General features: G+C 42.3%; 1 protein-coding gene and 1 long non-coding RNA gene across 2 annotated transcripts in view; both read left to right on the top strand.

Moving 5' to 3' along the window:
- Window positions 1-27,793, top strand: part of LOC143907078 (uncharacterized) — a 104,743-nt gene that overhangs the window by 39,145 nt on the left and 37,805 nt on the right. The gene's annotated exons all lie outside the window — the stretch shown is intronic.
- Toll-6 (Toll-like receptor 6) overlaps window positions 13,804-27,793 on the top strand; it is a 51,795-nt gene continuing 37,805 nt past the window's right edge. Inside the window, exon 1 of the mRNA XM_077423595.1 lies at window positions 13,804-18,477. Coding sequence (XP_077279721.1) covers window positions 14,790-18,461 — 3,672 coding nt within the window. The 5' untranslated portion in view covers window positions 13,804-14,789 and the 3' untranslated portion in view covers window positions 18,462-18,477. The remainder of the gene's footprint in view (window positions 18,478-27,793) is intronic.

Raw genomic sequence — 27,793 nt, 5'->3', positions numbered from 1 at the left:
AACGAGGTTGTTTTACTCGCGTATATAATTTAAATAATAGATAATCTCTGCTCGCGAGAGAATGTGCCGAGTCCGTCGGTCGGCGTCGTTCGGAAATACGAATGGCGTAATAACGGCGCGACGACATTTCCGACGGAGTCTCTTTCGTCGGTGTGTTATTTCGAAAAGATAGCGAACTTAGCGTTTTCCGCGAGCGAGAGACCCCTTAATATGACAATCATTCTCGAGGCCAGCTGACGCGCGACAAATTCTCGGCACGAAGAAGAACGAGAAAAAAGCACGGATTAAACGAGGTCGAGGGCATTTCTCTCGAGCGCGAGCTTACGGCCACAAATCCCTCCGGCGACGCTAAACATTATTTCAAACGACGGTCGGCGTTCTACTCTTCCGGCGCATCTTGACGGTTCAGCGAGCGAGGTAAGCGCTCCGTTGTGCTCATTGCTCTTTAAATTCATAGGGAGGACAGTGGAAGTTTTCTCTCTCTTTCTCTCTCTCTGTCCCTCTCTCTCTCTCTCTCTCTCTCTCTCTCTCTCTCTCTCTCTCTCTCTCTCTCGCTCGCTCGCTTTCTTAGTCGGTGCGCGACGCTCAAAGCATCATGTCAGAGCTGATTCCGCGATCCGAAATCGTCCTCCGCAGAACACAAGTTGGCCCGCACACTCGCCGAACCCTCAACACGGAGAATTAGTCCTGACCGTACTTGAGCGAGGGCCAACAACAAGTGGTTGCGTCTAGTTAACTCGCGGAGTCGTTGTCGGAGACAGTTCGGAAAGACATCCGCTGTCAGTGAAACAACACGGACGGCGCGTTGAGCAACGGCCGGCAACAATAAACGGCCCGGGATTTAGAGTATCGACTCTGAGTGTGTCTCGAACCCGAAACAGATGTACACTTCGCGTCTCTCTCCCGCGTCTGCGAGACGGAACCGACAGAATAAATCTCTCTTTCTCTCCATCTCCGGCAGAGTTTACGAATTGTAATATCAATATCTGTTCACCTGTTGCCGTGCGCGACCCAATTGCCGGTTGGCTGGCGTGTATTCGCTCGGCGCATTTATTCTGACTTAATGGAGCGCGAGCTGTGCTTCGCGGCCGTGACGATACGCTAGGGAGTAAGAAAGCGGCTGAATCGTTCGGTTGCGAAAGCCCTTTGGTGGTATTAATGCATAATTGAATCCGCTAATCGATACGTATTACGCGTTCCCTTTACAGAACCGCATGCATTGAGTTGTGATTGAAGAGAGTTTAGAGACTATAGATCTGTCGAAATAGTCGAATACCTATGCATGTTTGAAAAGCAGTCGCGAATTGGGTAAAATACGTTTTACCGAAACAACTATTAGGGTGTTGAAATACATTTAACACATTTCGCATTTGTTTTTATCTAAAAAGTGTTTCAGTATTATATATTATGAAAATTATCTTTTGTCGTTAGATATAAAGTGTAATAATATTCGCAAATTCATGTAGAGTAATTTAACGGAAGAACTTCAATTCTTAAACACTATAATTTCCTGTTGGAAGTGGCGGAGCGAAAAATACGCTCCATATTTCGTCTTACCGTCTCTATGCGCATATTCCGCATTAACTCGCGGACATGAACACGCATAATTCTCTCAAAATGTGGCGCCTACAAGTTGTCCTCACTCGTGACGGTAGAGAAAGGGTCAGGAAGGAAGTTGATAATTTTACGCGAGTGAAAAGCTGCGAGACAGTCGCGTGCGTTGGGAGATGATTTATGCGTATTAAGAATTACAATTTTAAAATCGCGCAATCTTGTTGGTAATGCGTTGTAAAATTCGTCGGAGACATGCATTTGTCAAACGTTTGCCATTACTCCAGTTCCATTGCTACGTTATAAACAGGAGACGTGGTAAAGTAAAAGCTTTTACAAGTTATTCGCCGAAATACACATATAAACGCACTGGCGCAATCGCGAGCTCTCGTTAAAACGTCAGTGTTAATTAACGGTTAAGAAAACCAGTTTGCAGGCCTGGATCGCATTCATTGGCTCGTTAATAAACCAACTCGCGCAGTAAATAATATTCGATTTCTCGGCATTCGCTCGGACGAGCCGAGCTTATCGGCTTGGAAACATGTCGCATCGGTCGCCGTCAGGAGTTAAATCTTGGCGAGAATTTTATTTCCGAGATCCCCTCGAGTTCGAGCCGCGACGCGCGAGACTCCATTAAGAGCACGGGGAAAAACGCGGGACCGATTGTTCCTTTCGGTCGAGTGAAAAATTTTATCTCCTCTTTCTAGGCGCCCCTTCGAAAGGGGGGGGGCGAAATCTCCTTAAAACGAGGCAATCTTCGCGATCCGCCGTGAAATTACACGGAGGTTTCGTAATGAACATTTTACTGTGCATCTAGACGAGATCGTCCCTCACTGGCCTACAGTCCGCATTAAGTTTATCGCACTTCTTCGTTATATATCTCGCATAGTTGTCAGGGTAAAATGCCGATGGGCAATCCAACGGAAGATACGTTAACATGTACAGTCTGATGGTGCTCGTAGATTCACTGAACGATTTGTTACGTCGTGAATAACACTCGGTCCATTGTGAGGTGCTCAACCAGCAAAATGTAGAGATAGGTCTTGGCGGTGCCATAAAGTCATTTGTGCGTTACCGTCCCCTCTCCCCTTCCCTTTCCGCTGCAAAACTGCGGACGGCACTTTGAAAGGGAAATTCGACCGGAGCGACGTCGGCAAGAAGTCTGGTGAGACACGCTGACTTAGCTGTTACGTAATTTTCCCGAAAAGCACTCAAAGAAGACTGGCAGTGGATCGTTTAATTAATCGCGGTCTAAGGAAGCTCATCGTTCGAAACGACAAGTTGTGATCGTCACTTTTCGCCTAATTCTTGGGTGATTAGCGATTATCGTGATAAACGCGATGCTCGAAAAACGACTACACACACGTTGAAAAAACACAATCTCGATTAAATGTCGTTTACCGTTTGCGTCATTTGCATTGGGCTTATCGAAAAGGCACGCTTAATCGGCTGACAATGGTGTGATACATTTTGCTTCTGTCAAACGAGATAATGCGGCAGCTGTTGAAAACGAATCATTTTAATCGCGGACGGCGCCGATAACACAAAGACAAGTATTTTTATACAAATATATTCAATTGATGGATTCATTTCTGCCGATTTGTTACGGGCATAGGCAAAATTCGTCATTAACCCAGTGAGTGTTCGTGTCACGTAACGTAGGTATGTTGCTTTAAACTGAAATAGTAAATATCAATATTCCAGAACCACAGGCTGTCTTTTCAACGGCAGTTACCAGGACGACAAATTAAAAAAAATTGCGGTTGTTTTAATAGCTTGATACCGATTATTATTTAACTATTCAATATTAATAATTAAATTTTTGGATAACAAAAAATATTCTGATTAATTTTAACGGAGTTTTATGTTAATCAAGATTTGATTCATTACTTGATTATCAAAAGGTATGATAAATATTAATCTACAAATTTTAACTGAGAAAAAATCGCATTCTGTTACAAATAAAAATTTGTGAAAGAATCTGTGTGATTAAAATTTGTGATTAGTATTTTTAATTGTTATTAGAAAATCTTTATATAATAAATAGTCATACCGCATGCGCAATAACTACTTGTGTCGAAATATTTCACTTTATACATATATTCTAAAATGGTATATTTCTAAATAATAACTTAATAACCTTTGTTTAGACAAACAGCTAGTCTAGCTAATTTCCTTTTTCTGGCATTAAGATATTTAATATGCAAGGGAAACTCGAAGGACAAAATTGTACTCTAGAAAATTGGATATGAGAGTAAATAAACATTTGTAAAACGATATTTCATACGATCGTAAGAAAATGTCTTATTTATCCCGAGAAAATGCTCGTAGGATATTTATGCGTTAGACAATTTCATTTTACGAATTTGGATCCATTCTAAGTGCCTTTTGTTTTTCTGTGCAACCGGCAGCGCATCTCCTTTCGTTGAGATGGATTTATTTGCATTCGTCGATATTATCGGAATTCGCGTGATCGGTTTTCCCGTCGGTCTCACATTTCGCTCGTTTCGTATTACATTTCTTCGCGAAAGAAGCTCCTTTTCCCCAAAGGGAAATCAATAATTCCGATACGCTTGCCTTGTGTTTACGCCTATGCGCGCACAAACGTGTATTCTCAGCTTCTGCAGATAGTGCCGAGTCATCCTGTTGCGAGTTCGGGAATGGAGCATGTCATTGGCTCTCCGTCGATCCATTATGGTCGCTCGTAAAAAAGAATGGACTGATAATACGCTAGATAATCTATCTACTCGGTTCCTTTATAGCAAAGAATAATAGTGCTTGATAATAGGAAATCGATTTACTGCGTAGCTGAAGGTACCGCCTTATTCTTCGCGTTTATATAGACAAACCGAAGTATTACAAGAATCTTGATTACTCCGGTTAACGTTACAAAGGCATTTTTTATTTATTGGAGAATCTGATTCACCGAATGATTTGGTACGTAATTATCCTTTTAATAATTTTTCATTTGCACTTATATTTAACAAACGCGAAATGTTTAACATAATTTTGAGGTATGCTTGATACACCAGACATCAGATCATACAAATTAATATTATATGAAGTGTATATAAAATGCAGCGTGTAAACTTTTTCGAAATATGTGCGCATAGCAAGCCGTCTGTCTACAAGCGTCATATACACGTAGTTTAACTTCTTTCCATATTTAATATCTTCGCGAGCTTTTTTTTTTTTTTTTTTTACGAGAATGCTATTTGTTTTTTTCTTAAGCGCTGTTGTGTCGCTAAGGATACCCTCTTTTTTACATTTTCAAATGTAGAAAAGCCTTGCCTTCATTGCTGCATGCGCAGCTAATTTTATCCTCGCGGGACGGTTTATTGTTTGTCCCGCGAAGTAGTTCTTTCAAAGACAAACATTAAGCGAGCTTTTCGAAAACTTAATGAAACTTTGCTACGTGCGCCGCCAATATCGATTTATTTTCAGCGAAAGCTGTAAGATTTAGCAAGTATCGAATTGTGTAACAAAACCTCTTATCGTAAAAACTATATGAAATACCTTATTTTTCTCGCAATAGGTATATATATATATTTTTTTACATCGTATATAAAACTTTACTAATGAGAGACAGATGCAAGAATTTTAGAATATTTATTTATCATAAGTTCCATGCTATTACTCATGAGTCAAATTATAGATGCCTCGTATCGACATCTGGGTATCCAAATGTCAATACATTGTCACTTCAATGTGCAATTCATGTGGCTGAGATCATGTTCGAAGATACTACATAAATCTGGCATATTGCTTTACGTCGTAGTCAACGACGGTATTGTAATATAACTTATGTAATATAACCCTGAATGTCTTGCGGCTCAAATCCCTTTAATCTTTGCAAATATGTAATCGCGAATGCTGCAAAATATGTTTCAGGTTCATTACAATATTCAGATATTATTATAGTATTATTACAGATTGATCGAAAAAATTTAATTCACATTCTGGTTACCCCTTGAGTAATTCCAGTTCAAACTCTTATGCTTTTTAGTATTTTTATATTTGCGTAATGTGTGATGGGAATTTTTTACTCCAAATATTTTAACTTAAATTGTTCACATAATATGTCCAGGCAAATATTTATATATAGAGTACATCTTTGGTGTGCGCATACCGCTTCAGTACGGAAAATTGTCGCGACATGTAATAAATCACGCGAGTAATTGCCTCAATTCGGCAGCTTTCGATATTCACCGCTCACCACGGGATGTTGATAAGAACGTTAAAAACTCGGGATGATCAATCTTCCGAGGTAAATAATAATGGAAGCTCATTGATTCACGTCCTGCCGGATAGAGGCGCAACATCGTTCAACCAGCGTTCGCATTGAAAAGCGATTTGAATATTCAAGCCGAACACGCTCGACCGACCGACATGCGAATCTCCGACAGTTAAAAGCCGGAGTCATCGGCGAAATCGGCGTTTTTTCGCCATCGACGATAATTAATAGGACTTTATTGTCTCTTATTTCTTTTTCTTCCTCGCAATCCGCGCCGCGTGGCTCCCGATTTTATTGTCGACTCCTGAATGGTCGGGTAGATCGAAATATTCAGGCCGCCCGACACAATGTGACACGATTATACACAAAGAGCGACAAGCTCCGCTTCGTTTTCTCGCGTTTATAGCGCTTACTGCCGTTTCTTCCGCCCCAGGATACGCTCCACGATGTCGCTGATCCTTATTGTCGTGCCGGGCACAATCACAATTGAAAGAACTCAGAACGGTGAATGTCCACCGATATCAAGTTTCCGGTTAAATGTCGTTCAGGTTCTGCCGGTGCAACTTGAAAGGGATCTCCACCGCATTGAAACCGGACCACGTACGTACGGTCTATACTTGCATTCGCGACGTTGGGCTCTCTATACGTCAAATTAACGATCTAGAATGACTGCTACGACGAAAAAAAGTCGTCTTCCAACGGAGTTTAAGTCGGAGTTCGATCCGCGCGCATCGCTGCGCATCTCTGAATTGTTAGAAAGATTGGCCGAAGAGAACGTTTACTTCAAGCAAAAGACGCAATATAGAGTTTTTATTGAAAACTGTATTTACAAAACGCAATTTTTTTAAATCCTATTATAATATATGTATAATATCTCTTTGTAGATATATTAATCGATATATCATCTCAAACTTTTCCAATGCTGTAATTAGGAAATGTATAAGTAAGATTACAGCATGTAATGCTGTAAGTAGAAAATATATCTTATAATATGCTTTTTACATCTTTAATATCAAAAAATTTGGACTTATATAATACGAAATTATATGATTTTTTGAATACCAAATTTTATGTTATTGCTATTCTTATAGTACAAAATCTTTTGCAAAACAATCTGATCAAAACGCGCATAGATATTAATGTTGTTTTTCATAATTTTTACAAAAACATTTAATTGCATTTATGCGTTTTAAAAATATCTAACTTGAAAATATCTCTTTTTCAATATATAACAAGAAGAAAAATAAAATAGATGTAATTCGATAAAGATTGCTTTAATTAGCGTGAAATACGCGTCTCTGAGTGTATTTATGTTGGAAAAGAAAACTCGGACGAGAGCTGCATCACACGAAGGAATCGATTTAAATGGGACGAATGTACGACCGAGCAAAGTATTTAGATAGTTGGAATTCGGTGTAGGGATGCGCGGTTCTAACAAGAAGAGCGTCATTCTCAGAATTGATCTGAATTGCAATGATCGAATCGTGGTAAAAAATTGCTACGCGTGGTTCGACCTCTTAAAGATGTATTTTTTTTTACAAGACAGTTTAACAAGGTGCTCTTTTTATTTGCTGTATTATAAGAAACAAGCGATCCGATCAGTAATGTTATACATTACCTCCACGTAATGATATAAGGTTTTACCTTGATAACATAAAATTTCTCCAATTTTTCCTAAGTAACTTTTTTCTCACGCGTTATTATCAACGAAATTTAAAATTGTTACGGTAGTGAGAAACTTTGTTGAAACAATGCGAAATATAAGGAACATTCTTTTACATGATACTCCAATTGGTGGATCAAAACGAACACTTATTGCGTTTGCTGTGCTGTTTAACGAAGCACATAAAAATTTCTATAATGCTAATAAGATTTACGGGGGCCAAACTTAAATAGCTATTTGCCACCGCGACCCTCGTCGACGAGAAGTTCACCAGAAACTCGCGGATATGAGGTCATAGTCGGCACGCGGGCAAATTGTGCCGTAGCAACAATGCAATTTTCGCGGATTCGTTTAAAGCGGGATCAAAGTTCCGTGCACCGTTGAACCGTTCCATTCCGGCGGACCCGGAACGACGCGCAGATCGGTGTCTACGCCGATGAGTGGCATTGCGGTTCTAGACTTTGTTCGACGTTGATGGTCAATCTCCTTAAGAAGAACTCCCAGACTCCTCCGGAGGGAAGCGCCTGTCTCATTTGCGGCATCCGGCAGTTCGTTTCTCTCCTCCCGTTCCTCGCGGATAATACCGGTCGAAATACGGTCGTTTGAAAGTGTTGGCCGCAGCAGTTTCTTTTCGCATGTGCACGCGCGCGGTACCGAGCATCGCGCGCGCGAAATTGCACGTTTAAGTTTCGTTCTCTTCGTCTCTTTTTTTCTCTCTCTTTCTTTTTCTCTCTCTCTTTCTCTCTCTCTCTCTCTCTCTCTCTCTCTCTCTCTCTCTCTCTTTCTTTTTCTCTCTCTCTTTTTCTTGCAAATTAAAAAAATAGTGTTAATGATATTACGTCGCGGTCGCGCATTGCCTTCGCGTCCCATATTTGCCGTTCCTTTCTCGATTCTTTTCTTTGAGAAATGGCGATGTTTCTTCGCCTGCGGGACGCCGCGCCCGCCGATTTACATATTGAAACAGCAAATGCTCGAGTACGCTTTAATAACGCGTCGCGACGGCTCGACTTATTCAAAAGTAAAAGTCGCGGCACGGTACGATCGCTGAGAGCCGTTCTGTAAATTCCGATACTTTATTGTACCGAGCGGAGCTTTCAATTCTCCTTTACTGCTCGCCCTTTCCGGGAGAGTCTACGATGCGTCACGAATTTTCGATAAATTGTAAACACCACCATCGGGCGTTCTCCGTTATTGAAAGACAGTCGCGAACTGATTGCCGATTGCTTTCGTATCAGTGATTTCTCCCATGGGGTTTGCTTAGAGACTTATTACTGCGTCACTAAAATCTGCCGCTCTCATAAAATTTTACGACATGCAAAACTAATGATGGTGGATATCTCATAAAATTAACTATTAAAGAGAACCGTAAATCTTTACTAATTTTTAATCGAAAAATCGTGAATTATTGTATTTATTAGGAATGTAGAAACAAATTATTATGATTCGAGAAACAATAAATATATAAGATACCTCAAGAATGTGTTTGTACTTTGTAAAAGAAACTCTTTGACTAATTTTGAGTGAATTGAGTGGACGTTTTTCCTACCTTCCATTACTCAATATTAAACACCTTTGTTACTTAAATTAAAATTAAATTAAGTCTTAAATTAGGATTCTGCAAAGTCCGCTTGAAATTAACTATAGAAGATTGAAATTTTATTATTTATATTCAATCTTGAGTTAATCTCAAAGTGATTGTAGTTTATGAAAAACTTTGTTTATTATTGTTTATTCTGTAACATCTTATTTTGAAGAGATCTCGACTTCAAATTAATCAAAAAATTTCTCTAATATATAATTTATATTACACAAATTTAATCCAGGAGCGGTCCGGGAACCTTATTTTTTACATAAACGGTTACCTGGGTGTTAGGATGTTTTTACACTTTAATTAAAAATCATGATTATTACTTATATTACATATTGCATATTTTTCATTGTTCTATAATTTATTAATATTTGAGGAGTACGTATATAGATTTATTCAATATTTTCTGAAAGAAAAAGTAAGGAGAAACCAAAAAATATTAAAAAATGAAAGAAGTACGTTAAAGTTACAGTTACGCAAGCTTCATTTTTTTGACACTGGGGTATAAGAATCACCCCAGGTGACCGTTCCCAGGTTAATTGTAGTCATGTTCAATGGCACACGATACCAAGAAATATCTAACAATAAATAAATTTTTAACGCCGTTGTGTCATCGAGAAACTGTAAACATATATGGTACAGTAAACGTATGGTAGCAACGTGTCATCGTACTAACAACGGATTCGTTCTATGTATTTTCCGTTCGCATTGGCAGTGATAGACTTGTTTGGCAAACGGACGCGAATCTATTTTGCACGAGACTTCGACATGCCGTGGCCACCCGGCGCGCCTGATGTGTAACACACGGCAAAAAAATCCGATATAAATCGAATCACCGTAAAGCATACTATTGTTTGACATAGTATATGTTGTGCACGGTGCCAGTGCATCGAACAATACTCGGTAAAATCTGACGGCGAGTGCATGGCTAAAAATGATTCGCGAAACCATTCGCCGGCTATTTTTACGCTCTCCATCAGCTGCGCGTGCGGTCTCTTGAAAATCGCGAAATGGGATGTGTTCGAAAAAAACAATATAAGATGGTAAAAAATAAACCTGGCCCGGCGAGAGTTACACAGTTAATTCATAATGTACAGAAAGAACGCTCAAAACAACGCTAGTGAAGCTTCCGACTCGTGAAAGAGAAACAGAGAGAGTTGGTCGCAAGATTCTTTTAAATTCGCCGTTGTTCACTCTAGCGTGCTTCGCACAAAGAAGCCGCGTTTCGCCCACGGATCGCCAGGAATTAGAAGAATTTGATAGGACGAGATAGCTCGAAAATTAAAAGCGGGACCCACGTCGGCATTCATTGTGCGCGTGAAGTCAGGCGTTCCGTTAATTAGACATAATAGAACATTCACAGCGAGATTTCACGCGCATATTTATACGGATGGCTTTGCTTGAGGTATTTCAGAAGTCGCGAGAGAGTACCGCGCGGAAGAGACTGGCCAGTTTCCTTTGACCCCACGGTCGTTTTAATTCTCTCCCCCCCGGCAATTAATCCCTCTTGCTCGATTAAACTCTTATTCTAGGTTTAATTAAAACTTCTTTTTCCCCGCCATTTCCAGGCGCTATTCCGGACGATAAGATTGCGCATCGGTGACGCGCGCGACTCGCCTCTTACATGGAAACTAAATCTGCCACTAATTGATTTTCGAATCGGATAAGAAAGTTCTTAACGCGAAGCGGCAAGGTAGAATTATTTTTGAATATTTTTGCAACTAAATGTGTGTATGCTGAGAAACTTACATTGTATTATCGCAAAACAAAATAGAAGTAACATTCGGAATAAATCATGAAATATATCTCACGTTTAAACTGCTGCTATTGTAAAGTATAACATCGATTGATGTTCAAGTCTTTCAGGTTTTAATTTTGATATATATTTTATAATTTTACCGGTTTTCTCGAAAGAAAATGGAACTATTTAATCTCGATTTGTTCGACAACTAGATATTTCGCGTTGTTTCATTTGAAGATACAGCGTGTAGCGCAACCGACAAGCGTTTTTAATACTGCGAGTCTGTTCTAACATTAGTTGATAACGAAGCAGACGTGTGCTGAGAAATAACAGGTTCGTTTCTAGAAGGCACCCGAGTAAGACTGCGTATATCTTTGCCCGGAGGAAAACTCGTTGGATATCTACGGTGCCTATTATTGGAGCTATAACGATCCACGATCGCCGTTATAACGATTTTAATTAAATGTGACTCCCAGGAGAACCCTTGCGTAATTGAGTGACAAATTAATTGCAATTCGAGGAAGCGTTTGATCTTTTTCCGACGCGACATTAATGCCTATATACGTACGCGAAATAAGTCGTGTTTGTGCTGACAAATGTAATCGCTTTGTTATTACTTATTATGAACGTTTGCACTGGCCACAAAAGTAAGGTATATCTATAACTTTGCTAAAAGAAGAGTCTAAATATTTTACGATTATTTCCACACACACTTATGACTAATAAGTTTTATTTGAATAAGAAAGGTGTGTTTAATTTTCGAATTTACTTATCGTAACTTCTTGAGACTATAAATAGAGTCTTATCATGATCGATCATGATCGACGTTATCTTTGTATTACGTTTATTAGAAATTTAATTTGTAGAGGCATCTCGTTTTAATGAAGAAAATTAATTCTGAAATAGAGAAAATTATATTTTGTTTTTTGAACTTTCGAATGCCGTTTTCTACGGACGAATCGTAATTCATTCTTTTAGCGTAAGGAATTGGAGTATAAAATATCGTTAGATGGATTAAATATTATCCTTGCTTTTGAGTCACATTTTGCTCATTATAAAAGACGAATTTACCACGCGACTAATAACTCACAATTTTCCGGAAGGAACCTACCGGAAGATACGGCAAGTCTCTTTTATTGCCTATGCATCAATTAAGCGGGTGATCCGTCTTTCGTATCGTGCTACAAACATCCGATACGGAACGAGAGGGGACACGGTGGAGGGGTGGGGGAGAGGGAGGATGGGGTCCGACGCTTATTTCCCGTCGAAGTTCCCGATTAAGTGACACTTAATATGAATTAATGCCCGCTTCCTCGAGGGCGAGAACGGAGCGCAGGCAGGCCGACGGGACAGAGGGCCGAGGCGGAGCGAGGCAAAGCGAGGCGCGCGAATATATTCTGCGAAGTCGAAACCGCAACGCGACCCGCGCGACCGTAGCCACCAAGTTACAAACTATTTCGAGTTCCCATCGATCAAGTCGAAAGTCGCTTGTCGGCCGAACGAGCATGAATCAGCGAGGCTTATTGAGCATCAGACGTATCTGGAGCTCTCTCGATCTGCCGCGATCTGCGGATCGAGAGAGTACCATGGCGGAGAAAGCGGGCGAACGTTGTTTGTCGGTTTCCGGAGCGGGGGCGGGGGGTACGGGATACGAAATGGAAGGGAATGAGAAAGAGACCGAAAGAGAGGGAGAAAAAGAAAGAGAGTAGTGCTGGTTCGGCGGCCACTTAAAAATTGATCGAAACCTTTTTACGACCGGTGGTCGATGCCAGGGTGGATGCTCCGAATATCGTGGGTCCAGAAGAAACGCGTCTCCACGGCACGAGGAGAAGGAAAAGACCGGTTCGCGGTTCTTCGTGTAAGTTCGGCAATCGAGTCGCAAAGTCGTGCACATGCCGGTTACTCGTCCTTCTCTCCGTCTCTCTCGATCGTTCGCCAACATCCCTGTGTGCCATCTTTCGACGCTGTAGCGGCAGCCGGGATGAGTATGCGTTGCGTATGCGTGGAGACGAGCGCGCTACGTGCTCGCGTTCTCCGCCCTCTCATAGAATAGTTTTATGAACAGACGAAGACTCTCCTCTCCTCGGATGAGATCTCGAGCGAGATAGAGAAACGCCTGGCAAAGACGGCGCAAGACGCCGCTGTCCCTTCGCCGTCGTCGAGGATCGTCCACGACGACTCACGTAACGCTCGAGCTAGTTTCGGACGTGCATTCAGTTCACGTCTTTTGTCTACTGTCGCTTTGCGTTTCGCTTGGACATTCGAGAAAGGCCGGATATGTACAGAAGCTAGTTTTGGCATTCTGGCCATACCAAATGGCTTGCATTGTAGAACAACACGTCGCATCCTTAAAATACATTTAGAAATCTTGTAACACAATTGTTTAATTATCTAATTACTATAGACAGATAGAATTTTAGATTTATAGAAACGCATCGATTATTTATGCACGTGAGTACATTAAAGCGCACGTGAATAGGATCTCCTTACTTTTTCGATACTTACTCGCGTATCGGTGATAGCGCATTCATCGATATCTTCCTTTTTCGACGCCGGGCACGGCACGGATATCGATATTTTTTGTCGGCTCTAATAACGAGTAAAGTGTCGATGCTTTTTTCCGATACCGTGTCTCTGGTCTCGCCCTGTGCAGGACCGACCGGGAGAACGGCGAGAAGATACAGACAGGTTGCGTGCAATGTCCGCTCGTTTCTTCTCTCTTCTCTATCCGCTCGTCGCACATCGCACGTCCGTACGTCGATCGCGTGTAATGGTAACGCGGCGTACGCCCGTGTGCGTGCGTTACACCGTAGGGCGCGCGTATACGCGCAAGAAAGACGCTGCGCTTCGCGTACGAAACGCAGGACGTCCTCGTCCTACCCCGAGGTCCTGCGGTAGGCGCGTGCTCACTCCACTTGGGTGCCGCCGCTCGTCGCCGCTATGTGTGAGTGCTGCCGCCACCGGTCTCGGTGGGGGTAGAAACGATTGGTGGACGCTGCGTCGAGTTAGATGCCGAGGACTGAGGAGATCTCGCTCGTCAGTCGTGCGGTGGCCGTCGTACCGAGTGTTACGGTCTCCGTCGTCGTAGGGAGACGATCTCTACTCCGATCTCTATCCTTCTATCTGCTCATCGCGTCGTCTTCGTTACCCGCGGATCGCTTGGGTCGCGAAATCGTCGTTTTCTCTTATCGTTCCTTCTTTCCCCCGTCGACAGCTCTCTCATTTTCTGGAATCTCGGGGCCTGACTAATTTTTCAATGGGCCCTGATCGAGAAACGGAGCGCTTTTATCTCGAAACCGACATCGAGGAAGTAATGTAATGTGCGGGATCTTGTAATGGCACATCTCGGGACGCGATTCGAGAAGTTTGTACGAGACGTCAATGTCGCGCGGATAACAGGGCACGTCCCCCTCGTCCAAATGCGGGATGTCGTAGCGAGACGCGACATCAGTTTGTCAGCGAACCACCGTAAGCGGATAACATTCTGATACAGGGTTGATGCCTGTTAAGCGACTTGGACGTGACGTGGCTCGGTAATCACTGTCGATCGTTCTGAAGAACTGAGTCCGAGTCGAATGCGGAATTTAGAGAAGATCGCGAACAATAGAATAGCTTATCTTTGCCTGTAAGGAAACGTATATTATACGGAGCACCCGTGCCGCGTCGAACAAGTCACCGACGCTTTAAATCAAGTGATGTCATAGTGTAAACAATCTTGGATATAATTTGAAGTGTCACTACGTGATAATAGTTGCAATTTCGAGATCACGCTGACGAACCGACTATTGTTGATTTATTGTGGGCATTCGACGTCCGTAAACGCTCACCGCTAATCGGATCGGAGTGAATCTTGTTGAGCGACGGAGCGAGTGGTTTTAGTGACACGTCTCGACCAGGCTTGCATGAATAGACGCGCAGTGGGCAATAACCGGTAACGTGACGCGGTGTCGCGGCGTGTGATGATTAGGAGACAGAGAACCGGTACCAAGCGCAGGCAACGAGTTCACTAAAGATGCGTGGGCTCGTCGGTCGGCACGAAGGTCCCGGGAGAAGATCGCTGTCGCTGTCATTGGCCTATTACTGCCTGCTCGTGCCAGTGTACCACGTGCTCGCCGTGACCAGCGAGCTACCGCCGAGGCTCGATTTGCCCGACTATTGTTCGTGGGATTCGCGCCAGGATGGCGCGCTCACCTGCGTGCATCGTTACACGGGCAACGACTCGCTCAAGACGAACTTTTCTCAGGCCACGAGCGAGTACGTGACCTCCATGAACATCGTCTGCGAGGACTCCGATCTGGAAGACGACAGTGGCGTACTCAGCGTGGACAGCTTCCTTCACCTATGGCGGCTGCGGTCGTTGAAACTAACTGGATGCAAGTTGGTGCATTGGCCGGCCAAGTTACTCAGCAGTCTACGCGATCTCCGTAATCTGACCGTTAGAACGCTGAACAAGCACAAGACTAACTACAATCTGGAGTTGGAAAAGGGCGCTTTCGACAATATGCCGCAGATCGAAAAACTTGATCTATCATGGAACAACATCTGGCAAATACCACATCCCCTGTTCTGTTCCTTATCAAACTTGGTAACTTTGAACATCTCGTGGAATTTGCTGAAGGATATCACGGAACTCGGATTTCAAGATGTCAGTGAAGAGAAAGTATCCGAGAAGCATCCGAGACGTCAACTAGAATCTACGTCGGCCCGTCCCCCGTGTTCCCTGGACGTGCAGTCATTGGACATGTCGAACAATCAAATCTCCGTACTGCCAATCAACGGATTCTCATCGTTGAAACGTCTCAGAGTATTGAATTTGTCCAGCAACGCGATCTCCATGGTAGCAGACGAGGCTCTGCACGGACTCAGGTCCCTCGAGAGCCTCGACCTATCTGGGAACAAAATCGTCGCTTTGCCGGCGGCGTTGTTCCGAGATTCGACCAAGTCGTTGAAGGAGCTGATATTGCAAAACAACTCTATCAGTGCGCTGCCGGGTTTAGTGACCGATATGAATCAACTAGTCACCCTCGACTTGTCAAGAAACGTCTTGACTAGCATGTGGTTGAACGCGGAGACATTTTCCGGATTGATACGCCTCGTACTCCTGAATCTATCGTACAATCGGATTAGCAGGCTCGATCCGGCAATCTTCAAAGACCTCTATACTTTGCAGATTTTAAATCTTCAATTCAACGAGATAGCAACGATATCAGCGGACACTTTCTCGCCGATGAGCAATCTACACACCCTAGAATTAGCTCACAATCGTTTGACTTATCTTGATGCTTACTCCCTGAACGGATTATTCGCGCTGTCGCTGCTGGCCTTGGACTCCAACTTGCTCGAGGGAATTCATCCGGACGCCTTTCGGAACTGCTCAAGCATGCAAGATTTAAACCTGTCCGGCAACAATCTCGACAGCATACCGGTGGCGCTAAAAGACATGAGGATATTGCGGACCCTCGATCTGGGCGAGAACCAGATCAGATGTCTGAATAAGCCCGGTTTCCGAGGAATGTCAAGTCTGTATGGACTAAGAATGATCGGCAACGAGATCACTAACATCACGCAAGAGGATCTCGTGGAATTGCCGGCGCTACAGATCTTAAATCTGGCCAGGAACAGAATCGAATTCGTGGAGGACGGTGCGTTCGCTGCCAATCCGGCGCTTCAAGCGATTCGACTCGACTCAAATTTGTTGCAGGATATGTCCGGCATTTTTGCAAGCGCGCCCGGTCTTTTGTATCTGAACATGTCTGACAACATGATCACGCAGTTTGATTACAGCTATCTGCCTGAGAAATTACAGTGGATGGATCTACATAAAAATCTTATTACGGATCTTGGCGTCGCGCCACGGAATATGAGATTGCAGACGCTCGATATGTCGTTTAACCGGCTAACAAGGATACATTCTCGATCGATCCCGGATTCCATCGAGCTACTGTTCGTCAACAATAATTTGATATCTGCCGTGGAGCCGCAAACATTCTTCGCCAAGACGAATCTCACTCGAGTGGATCTCTATGCGAATCTGATCGTCAAGATGAACCTCTCGGCGTTCCAACTTACTCCGGTGCCATCTAACAGACAACTTCCGGCGTTCTACATTGGCGGAAATCCCTTTATATGCGACTGCACCACGGAGTGGTTGCAGAGGATCAATTCGCTTACGCTGAGACAGCATCCAAGGGTGATGGATCTCGAGTCCGTTTACTGTAGATTACCTTACGATCGTCACAAGTCGTTTATACCGCTGTTGGAAGCCAAATCCTCGCAATTCTTATGCACTTACAAGGCGCACTGCTTCGCTCTCTGCCATTGCTGCGACTTCGACGCTTGCGACTGCGAGATGACATGCCCGACGAACTGCACGTGTTATCACGATCAATCCTGGTCGGCGAATGTCGTCGACTGTTCCAGCTCGGGCTATAAAACTTTGCCGGGTCGATTACCGATGGATGCGACGGAGGTTTATCTCGACGGGAACAATTTTGGGGAACTGAATTCTCATTCGTTCATTGGCCGGAAGAATTTGCAGATTCTTTACGCGAACGATAGCAACATCATCGCGATCCGCAATCACACTTTTAGTGGTTTGAAGCGGCTGCTTGTGCTACATTTGGAAAACAACAAGATAAACGTGCTTAACGGCGTGGAACTGATGCCATTGGAAAATTTGAAGGAGCTGTATCTGCAGAATAATCTGTTGACGTATATCGATAACGGTACATTCTTGCCACTGCGTCAGCTAGAGGTCTTGCGTCTGGAGAACAATCGACTCGGCACTTTCGCCCTCTGGCAACTGGGCCAGAATCCATATCTAGTCGACATCGGTTTGTCCAGTAATCCGTGGAACTGCGAGTGCTCGTATTTAGATCGCGTACGGGAGTGGATGTCCCGTAACCGGGCGAAAATCAACGACTGGCGTAGCGTCACCTGTTCTCTCGGTGTGCCCATAACTCTCCCAGCGAACGGATCGGTCATAAATTGCGCTGCATTAACGGGCACGACTTCCGTCGTCGAGGCGCATCCGCTCGAGGCTTATCTGCCGTTGCTGCTCGCCACAGTCGTGCTGATTTTCGCAGCAGTGGCTCTGGTGTGCGGAGCAATCAGACATCGTCGTACTCTGAGAACCTGGGCCGCCAGCAGATGCGGTCTGCGGGCGTGCTACAAGACCGCAGCCTTCGAGGATCAGGAGAAACCGTTCGACGCCTACATCTCCTATTCTGCGGTCGACGAGGCCTTCGTCTCGACGATTCTCGTGCCGGGTCTTGAAACTTCGTATAGGCTGTGCTTACATTATCGAGATCTCGGTGCCGGCAGCAACGTCGCCGACGCCGTAGCCGAAGCAGCCGACTCATCGAGGCGCACTATTCTCGTATTGTCGAAGAACTTTCTGCACGGCGAGTGGTCCAGGTTCGAATTCAAGGCGGCCCTGAGGGACGCTCTCAAGGGAAAGGGCCGTTCGGTAATTTTGCTTCTGGTGGGCGGTGTGTGCCCACGGGATCTCGACGCTGATCTTAAAAAGAGAATCTCGTCGCACACCGTGCTGGTATGGGGGGACAAGTTGTTCTGGCAGAAGCTGAGGTTCGCCATGCCGGACGTGTCTCCCGTTCCCGTTTTAGAGAGACCCCTGCCGTTGCCGCCGCCGCCGCCACCTCCGATGCATCATCAATGGACGTAGAGCTGCCGTTATTTAGGTGAGAGAGAAAAAAATATATGTTCTGTCGTTTTTAGAGTAGTATATGCGCTAGTGTCCGTCATGTAACAGCGTCTTTTTCATAAATTTGTACTACGCGTTTATATTCATATACTAGAAAAAAAACAGTACCCCGAAAAGTTTTATAATATTAAACTTCGTACGCTTAATTTATGAAACAAGATTTTATCAAGATTTGATAAAGAACAGACTCGATATTACAAATTTAGAAATGGTTTTACAATAATTTCGAATTGATCTTCTACATAGTATACATATCTGATGAATATTTACATATGAATATCTATTGCATCGTCCAGCAGATTTCTTCGAAATATCCGATAGTGCAATTATTGTTTATTACTGTACGAAAGAACTTTTATACAAAAGTTATGATGTTATGTGATATATAGAAATGGAATATTGAATAACATTCATTTGAATGAGGTAATCTGGGAGAAAAATAAATATAACATAATGCTTGAAATGCATTATGCCATATTTTCTCTTGGACGGTTTTTCTAAACGAACAATAATTTATTCACAATTATTATATATTTGTGATCGAATATATGATATTCGTAATTGTGAATTTTTTTATATTTTTATATCTTTTAGCTACTGCAATTCTCGAATTCGCATACAATAAATTATACCATATCGTTTAGATACACGAATTTCTGATAACATGACAGCAAGTATTATCTTCCTGAAGTATAATCTTTCTCGATGAAAGATCGTGTACATAACGCGCCTTTGTGTCCCAAAATGGGAGTAACGTTGCTTCCGGTTGCTGAATACTTACGATAGAAAGTTGGCTAAGTACAAAGTCGTTCGTCGTTAACCCAATAGAATTCATAATCGATGTTCGCGTGCCCATAAAAGCGCCGAGCGCGCGGTACGTATATAATGGTAACGGTTCAAATTATATATAATTCCTAAACGACAGGCTAACGAGGCGGTAGTCGTGCCATTGAACGCGCTTCTAGGCGACCTGTAGCCCATTTAACGGCGACACATTTCACGCTATTGTGATCGGGGGCATGAATGAGGTCATCTTTCGGCGTTCGGTTTTGCACGAACATATGGGTCGACGAGAAATATACGAAAAGTCGCATTAAATCCGTCGTTACATGTCCGCCAGCGGCCAGCGAATTAGGAAAGTCCATCAATCGTCCGGACCATTTGTGCTCTCATAACTATTCTCACTCAATTAGCGATTAAGTTCGCTTTGTTCGAATCCTGTCCCCTGCCAGAAGCACAGGAGACCGTAAACCCGCAATCGTTTACTCTTAAATGTCGATTCCGCAATCAATCTGACGAAAAGTTCTGCATGTTGAACGATTGACGCAATTATAATGAATTTATTTGAATTTTCACACACTATTAATATAAATAGATCAATAACAATTGCAATAACATTATATAATGGATTTATTTAATTATAATTTACTTTTGATAATGTTGTTTTATCGGCCTCTAAATTATATGTGGTACTAGTAATAAAATTGCGGAATTATTTATATTCAAGGAAATTGTATAATGTGATTTTAAGATAACATCATAAAAGTATAATGCAATAAACTTTGTCTTCGTATAGCCAGAATTGCTAGATTAGGATATAAGAGAAACTCTTGTTAAGTTTTGCTGTCCTTCTCGAATACTTTAACTCAGGACCATCATATTCGTAAGAAATAATATCAGCAAGTTGGGGACACAATATTAATTTTGACACAGTTAAAGAAAAGATCGCATTGTGTGCATATATTTTTAGGCTCCGAAAATGTTCGAAGTCTAAAAATATAAAGTTAAAAGGCGTGAGCACAAGTCCAAAATATTAGGTTTCATATTTATAGAAAACGTTGGAAAACAAAACATCTTGCTCATTTATTATTGTCAGCTTTTCTATAAACGCTATTACTATAAAACGTTGCGTTGATAAGCGTTGCGAAATTGTGCAACGTGCAATAGTGTTAGTCATCAGAATTTACAGTTACAAAAATAGAGATGTAGCAAATATACGTAGGTACGTTATTGTATTTATTATTTTGCTTTATAAATTTGCTACAATAATGAACAGTATTACAACAGCAAATAGTAAATACAACCAGTAACAACAAATAGTAAAACATTTGCTAGAGTTAAAACTGGAATTTATCTATATATATATATATATATATATATATATATATATATAATAAAAATATATGAAGTTAAATAAATAAATTAACTCATTAAGTCTTAGGAGATTCTACATGCGTTCTTGTTTCAAATCCTTATAGCTCGGATTCTAATCAAAATTTTTAGACTACAATTGGTATTTGGATAAAAAGAGTTGTTCTTTCCGAGAATCTAGTCGACGGTGGGGTGTGATATCTGGAAAAAAAAGACAAATTTGAAAGTGCAGGAAAAATGTAAATGACCCCTGCTTTTTTACTGACAAATGTTCAAATAATTTTGTCTTTTTGAATAGAGTTTTTGTTATTATTATATAGGTACTAGAATAAATTGATATAGGTATTCATTTTATTTGAGTCATTTATAACAAAAATTTTACTTAAAAAAGTAGAGTAGGAATCATTTACTAGTTAAATATTTGTCAGTAAAAGGGCAGCGATCACTTATGCTTTTTTTTACCTTCACTTTTTTAACATATCTTTTTCTTTTCAGATATCTTACATATTCCATTGTTGACTAGATTTTTGGAAAGAGAAACTTTTTTTCTTTAAATGCCAATTGTCTAAAAATTTTGAACAGGATCCGAGTTACAAGGATTTAAAAGAAAAAGCGCATAGAGACCTCTTAGGACTAAATGGGTTAAAAAACTTTCACTATTAAATCTACTTAAATATTTTTTTTTCAATATTTTTGTAACAAAGGCTTTTGTCTTTATCATAAATGACAAAAATCTCTCTTTTTCGCTTTATTTAAGTTAATGATAATTAAATTATATTTTATTCTTTTTGTGTTTTCACGTATTCTCTGAAAGGAAATTTTAACCGCAATTATTTAGTGGTAATAATGTAATAATTGTCTAAAATAACTCATTATTGCACATTTAACAGCAATTTTATTTCGCATTCTGTTCTCCCGCATGGGGAAATGACGAGCAATTTCGTGATCCGCCTATTTGTCCGCCCGACTCGTGCCTTTGTAATCACCAGCCGAATAGAATTATCTCTGTCACGCAGATCGGCAACGTGGAAAAGGGAGGCCGAATGCGACGGACGTTACATTAATGCCAGCGCGACGCGCGGGAAAATTAGGAAAGTCAATTGATCGTCCGATTCCCCGCAATCCCGCAACAATGCCTTTCTCCCCTGACCACAGACTGCCAGACAGGCTCTCGATTTTCTTTGTATCAGGTGACCGACCATTCGCCGCGTTAACTTTCCGCGACACGCTTCAGTTTCAGCTGTTACCCGAGAGCTTCGCGCGAAATGGTTTTCATGGCTCGAAAGGGCGAGCTTGAAAATACGAGAGGGGCTGGGGAGAGAAGTCCGGAAGGGCCCTTTTTACCCCATAAACTTTCAGGTTTAGACCAGGCGCCTGCGTGGTCGACGCCTCCATTAAAAGCTAAGCCGCCGATAAGCCGCATCGATATCAGCTCTTTTACTCTCTTCCTCTCTTTTTCTCTCTTTCTTTCCCTCCCAACGGGATTACGTAAAGAAGTTATTTAGCCGGAACACGGAAATGCTTATTGTCACGTTAGCTCGCGAGTGCAGCGGCCCGTCTATTCTCACAATAGTGTGCCGTAGCCGTTCTTTCTGCCGGATAGACCGCAAATGGATGCGATTTGCAAAATCTCGAGACATACTTGCGCGGAGAAGTCGAACGGAGAATCTCACGTTTTTTTATCGTGATTTATCGCGTCCTAGACGCCTATACCGTTAAAGTCGGGATTTCGTTGTCAGTTTTCGGTTTCGAGTATGATGTATACGACGTCGCGGCTGGAAACAACTTTTTATCGATTGAGCTATCACATGGTAGTCCGTAACGAGCGTTTAAGCACCCGTCGCGCGGCAATTCGACGTTCGTTGCGCCATCGTCGTCGACTTCAGCCCCTTTTCTCGACTTCGGATGGAAACTTACGGCCATGTAGAATAGGACTCGTTAAGGGTAGTTTCTCGCGTATTTTCGGTGATGGAATTTCCGAACGTTCGCGACCTTTTCCCCCTTCCCGTGCGATCCTTCGGGGAAACCATTTAACTGCTCGTCGCGCGATAACGTCATCGCAAAGGCAGGGCCACGGAACTTTTCAATCTTCGTAGAGAAAAAAGCGCCAGGCGGTCGCAAAGTAAAACGCCTTAATAGAACTCCCGTCGACGGAAGAGCGTACTCGAATTGTCTACGAAAGAGCAGGTAGAATCTTCGATCGTAGGTATACCTGCCTGCGCCATTCGTTCTTGTACTTGACAAGGGCGCGCCCGAGTCCAGAAGACAAATGGGTTGGCTGTCGACCTTGCATACTCTCTTGGAGAAAAACGAACAAGAAATTGAAAAGTGATTTGTATACTAATTCGTTTCTCGCACGCACGTTGGTGGGCGAGCATATATTTTGGTGTTCTAGGCGTACCTTCGGCGCGAGATGGCCGTTCATTACGCTCTCCATACACGCCACGTCTTAGTCATATTAGGGAAACAAGTGTAGCTGAAATATGCTCTCAACTTCAACCTAAGCGCGTGTCTCCTAATGGGATCTCGTTTAAAATCGTGGGAACGAGACAGGAATGTTCCGAATAATTTTGGATCAGATTGTATCATGAATCTAATATAAGAAAAAACATATACATATTTCAATATAGCACATGTTAAGCCATCTTATTTAGATCGGCGCCTAGAAAAACCGAAAAAGCTACATGTCGTGGCTAATGTCTGCGCGCTGACTTCGCGTTGATTTTTGCCAACAGCACGATCTCCACGCTTCGTTACATGCCTTATCCGAAATAGCGCTCGCATACGTAATCTAATGGACTACGTGTCTAAAAGTCATGCATCGTGAAAGGAAATAAGAGTGACGGCGGGTCTGTTCGAGTAGTTGAGCGCGCGAGTTTTTCGTACGTGCGATGCGAGTAAATAAGCGTGAGCTAGACCTGCAGACCGGTAATCGATGCTCAGGAATTCCTGCGAGAAAATGTATCGCGAGAGACGAGATCTAACGATGGGAATGGCCAACCATCCGGGGATGCCAAGTTTCTTAATTATTAGTTTCATAATTACGCCCGAGTTAATTGTAATATCGCGAGCTCGGTGTATATATATATTTTTTTTTCTTCGTCTGGATCGATTACTTATTATTCGTGCGCGTCTGAAAGCATCGCGCCTCCAAATTAATTACAGTAGATGCTACGTCTTTAGTATATCTTCGCTCATTATAATTTTCTACACGTTGTACAAACTACGCGATAAACTTTATGGCATGCACGCTATTACGAGGAAGATTATATCTGAGCGTCAATTATGAACGCGTTGAGAAAGAGTTTCAGCGTTAATCAAAATGTGAAGATCACAGCAGCTTACACCAAACAGACGAAATCGAAAAAAAATTGATTAATGGAACGAGATAGAGGATTCTAAAAACAGAATAGTAATAAGCCATACTGCTGAGATTAGCGAAAATTCTGTATCAACGAAATTAAAATGGAGTATCAAATTATCTCACGGTTCTACTTCGAGTTATTCTGTATTAACATTTCTTGGCCTTAAACCAAAAATATTTTTAATTTATTCACGTTATATTATTGTTCATCTGTCTCATTATTTTCATACATCATGTTGTTAACCAGATTCATTAATATTACAGCTAAATGGGTTATCAATGAAAATCTATTATGATAATTGTCATCCATTTCCATTAGCCTCTACATTATTAACTTGCTTAAATTGATTAAATTTCAACATAAAGAATTAAAAATAGAATTTCTAATAATTGTGTCAAATACAACATCTGTCCTTATTGAATTTTTCCGTTTACACAAATGCTTGATAATAGCAGATTATCTTAGCATGATGTAAACTACTAAAAATTTGTAATTCTTTTGTAACTCAATGCTTTTAGTTAAAATTGCGTGTACTTTTGTTTTATCTATGCATACAAAAATTGAAGTATATAGCCTAAATATCTAAAATACTTTCAACTATCTTCAGCGTTTAGTGCCCAACTAGCAATTTTAAAAATTGATTTTATAAGTTAATCAAAAACTCTAGATTTAATTTAATTTAAAGAAATTTATATTTATTAATTTAATTTAATGTAAAAGAGATATGTACTGTTTTTAATGACATTTATTTGATTATCTTTTAGAAGCAACTGAATTGATATAGATAAAAAAATAATAAGTGTCAATCGATATTGTAAAATCAGAAGGTATTGGCAAAATTCATCTCATTGCAGACTGTTCGTTCACGCGTGTGTACGCGACTCGCAAAAGAATCGATTCTCACAGACACAGAAGGTCGTGCAGGCGTATACTGACATCTCAGAGTGTGAGTCAATGATCCGGAAGACTCGTTCCCGGTGATTCTCGAAAGAGCGACTGACGAGGGACGACGAGGGTTTTCGCGTATCGACGCGAGTACGGTATTACATTTCCGAGATTGGCATATCGCTCGCCAATACACCGCGGGTGCATTGTCCATCGTTGTTGTCGTTGTCATCGTCGTACCCGGCAAAATGCACCTCCGAAGCGTCCCCGAGCCCTCTTGCCCTTTCATTGTCGGTTCGACGCGCGGTGTTTTACGGCGAGCTTCCCCGTTCTTCCGCCAATGCATTCCGAATTGTACGCCCCGCCGTCGTATACCTTCGGGAGGTCCTATTCTCTCTTCGGCTGTTCGCCATTGTGCCCGCTTTTAGTGCGGGCTGCCGTCGGAAGCCGGTGGAAATGTAACTCGTGATGCCCGCGCACGAAACGAGTCAAATAAGCCGGCGACGAGTGCACCTTCTTCACAATACCCGGGAAAACTCCCGAGAGCGTCCAACGTTGACATTTCAAGCGAACGGGGCCGCTCGTAAAAGTATAGTACGCAGTCGGAAGATCGGTTTCGGCTTTCCCATTCGGTGACAGACGAAACGCGTTATCGACATTCAACGTTATCGGCATGCAATGTTACCGGCGGATTAACCATCACTGTGCGGAATGGAGAAGTAATGATCAAGTTCGTGAGACTGATATGCGAGTATTTCAATCTATAATATCGCGAATAATGTATCATTCTGTATCAGATACATTTATAACTAATTAAGAAATCTCTAAAGTTTCGTTTTTTAATTATGACTATTATATGACAGATTATTATGCATCAGATGTAACTTCTTACTTCCAAGTAGAAGTTTAAATTAGTATTATACTAGATTAACTTATTTCGTCTCTAGAATCTTATCTTGTTACATAGTTCAGAAACTACAGATATCTCGACGTTTTATTTAAGGAAAGAGCGATTCTAATTTAGTCGAGAAATCTGTTAAAGATAAAATCGGAAATTTCAAAATAGTTTGCACATCGCGTCTAAGGAATTTAAAAGAGAAGGCTTAGAAAGAAGCTGGAAATTCACGGCTGTAATGTTTTCAAAATGAGATGCGTGACGGATTCGTTCGTTCCGGAGACGGTGACGTGGCGCGCGAAGTTATGCGGTTTTATGACGACGGCTCGCTATACGGTTGCTTCTTAGAATCTTCACTAATCTTATCGAGTGCTGCCGGTATGCCCATAAAACACCTGCATCCGCGCGACATTTGAGGAGGTCGCGGAACGCTTTTATAGTGCTTTTAGCTCGACTTGTATACTCGCGGCACTGTCATCGTCACTTCGCGGCTTTTCTCTCAAGCCCGCCGGCGCGCGCGACGCGGAAGAACAGCGGGACAGCTTCCCAGTAAAGCCGTTAAACGACTTATCTGTCGGTGTATTTGGTCAATTTGGAGAGCATCTTTTCCCTTTAGCACCCTACGATTTTCTATACGGTCGCGAATACCACCACGCCCCGGTATATAGCCTTTATCCGAGTTCCCCCCCGCGTCTCACTTAAGCACCACTCCGACTTTTAATTCGTGCTGCTTTTCATCTTATCGCGCGACGCTTCTCTCCCTCCTTTTTATTAGCGTTTCTGACTCGCCCTTTGCGTTCTTCGAGGCTCTTTCCCTTGTACAATGGAAAACGGGCGACAGCTCGCGCGGCACGACGATGCGACTCGAGGGGAGTGCTCTTGAAAAATTTACGCGGCCCTCCTTAGACACTCCGCGCGATTTGTATACTTTATTTCGAGCCCCTTCAGCTTTTGCTCAGCCACGGCTCGCGAATCTTAATAGCAAAATATTTGTCGTATTAATGGATTCTTCTTGTACGGCGCTGAAATCCGTATTACCGATATATTTATACTCGTAAAGATACGCATGAATGTATAATGGCGCTCCTCACGCGATTACACGCGATCGATGCGGCGCGGAATGGAGCGGTTATGGATATAAATGCCGGCACCATAATATATGGTTACATTGACTACCTTTTTCTCTCTCGGTGTACTTACGAGCCACTCAGTGGTATATCAACGGATATAACGTTTGGCTGCGTTTTCCCCTCGCGAGTCGTCGCCGACTTAGTGCCGAAGGAACCGATGTGACTCACCGCAAGGGACCAGGCGAATTTTCGGTGGATTCATAGCCACGCATAAATCGATACGCTTCCACCATAAGGTACTGGGCGGCGGCATACGGGAGAGAACGATATATATATATATATATATATATATATATATATATATATATATATATATATATATATATAATTCTTTTTTGTACGCTACCTCACGTACGCGTCCCGCGAAAGCCGATTCCCCCGTACGTGATTTACAAATTTACGAGTTAGAGTTAATTTGCAATTTACGCGTTGCGGATCCGTGCCGGTTACAGCGCGCGAGGCAACGCGGTAACAAATATCGGAGTTAATTCGCTCTCGATTCTGCAATAAACGAAGTTAGCGCGCGAGCATGCCGGCGATACTCGGGCGAGAGGCCGGCCTTAACGCGAATACCGAGCGAGAAAAGGGTTTCGTATGTTATGAATGAAAACAACGCGCGGAGCTGCGCGCCACATGTATATATACTTATACTACATACATACATACTGTTTTATTTCTAAAAGACTAGAATACTTTGCTGCGCCGCTGGCAAAATGAATCCCTTTCAGATGTCTTGTCCGCTTTTTGAGCGTCGCCAAAAAAGTATCTCGATTTTCACCAAGGAAATATTTATAACTCGCGTATAATACAGTATACAACTATTTTCATACCTTAAAAAGAGAACTTTTTAAGATGCGATTTCTTGAT

This window comes from Temnothorax americanus, unplaced genomic scaffold, assembly GCF_048541705.1.
Source record: "Temnothorax americanus isolate GAGA-0224 unplaced genomic scaffold, ASM4854170v1 Scaffold8, whole genome shotgun sequence".
Classification (NCBI taxonomy): domain Eukaryota; kingdom Metazoa; phylum Arthropoda; class Insecta; order Hymenoptera; family Formicidae; genus Temnothorax; species Temnothorax americanus.
This window is presented reverse-complemented; position numbering and strand designations above follow the sequence as displayed.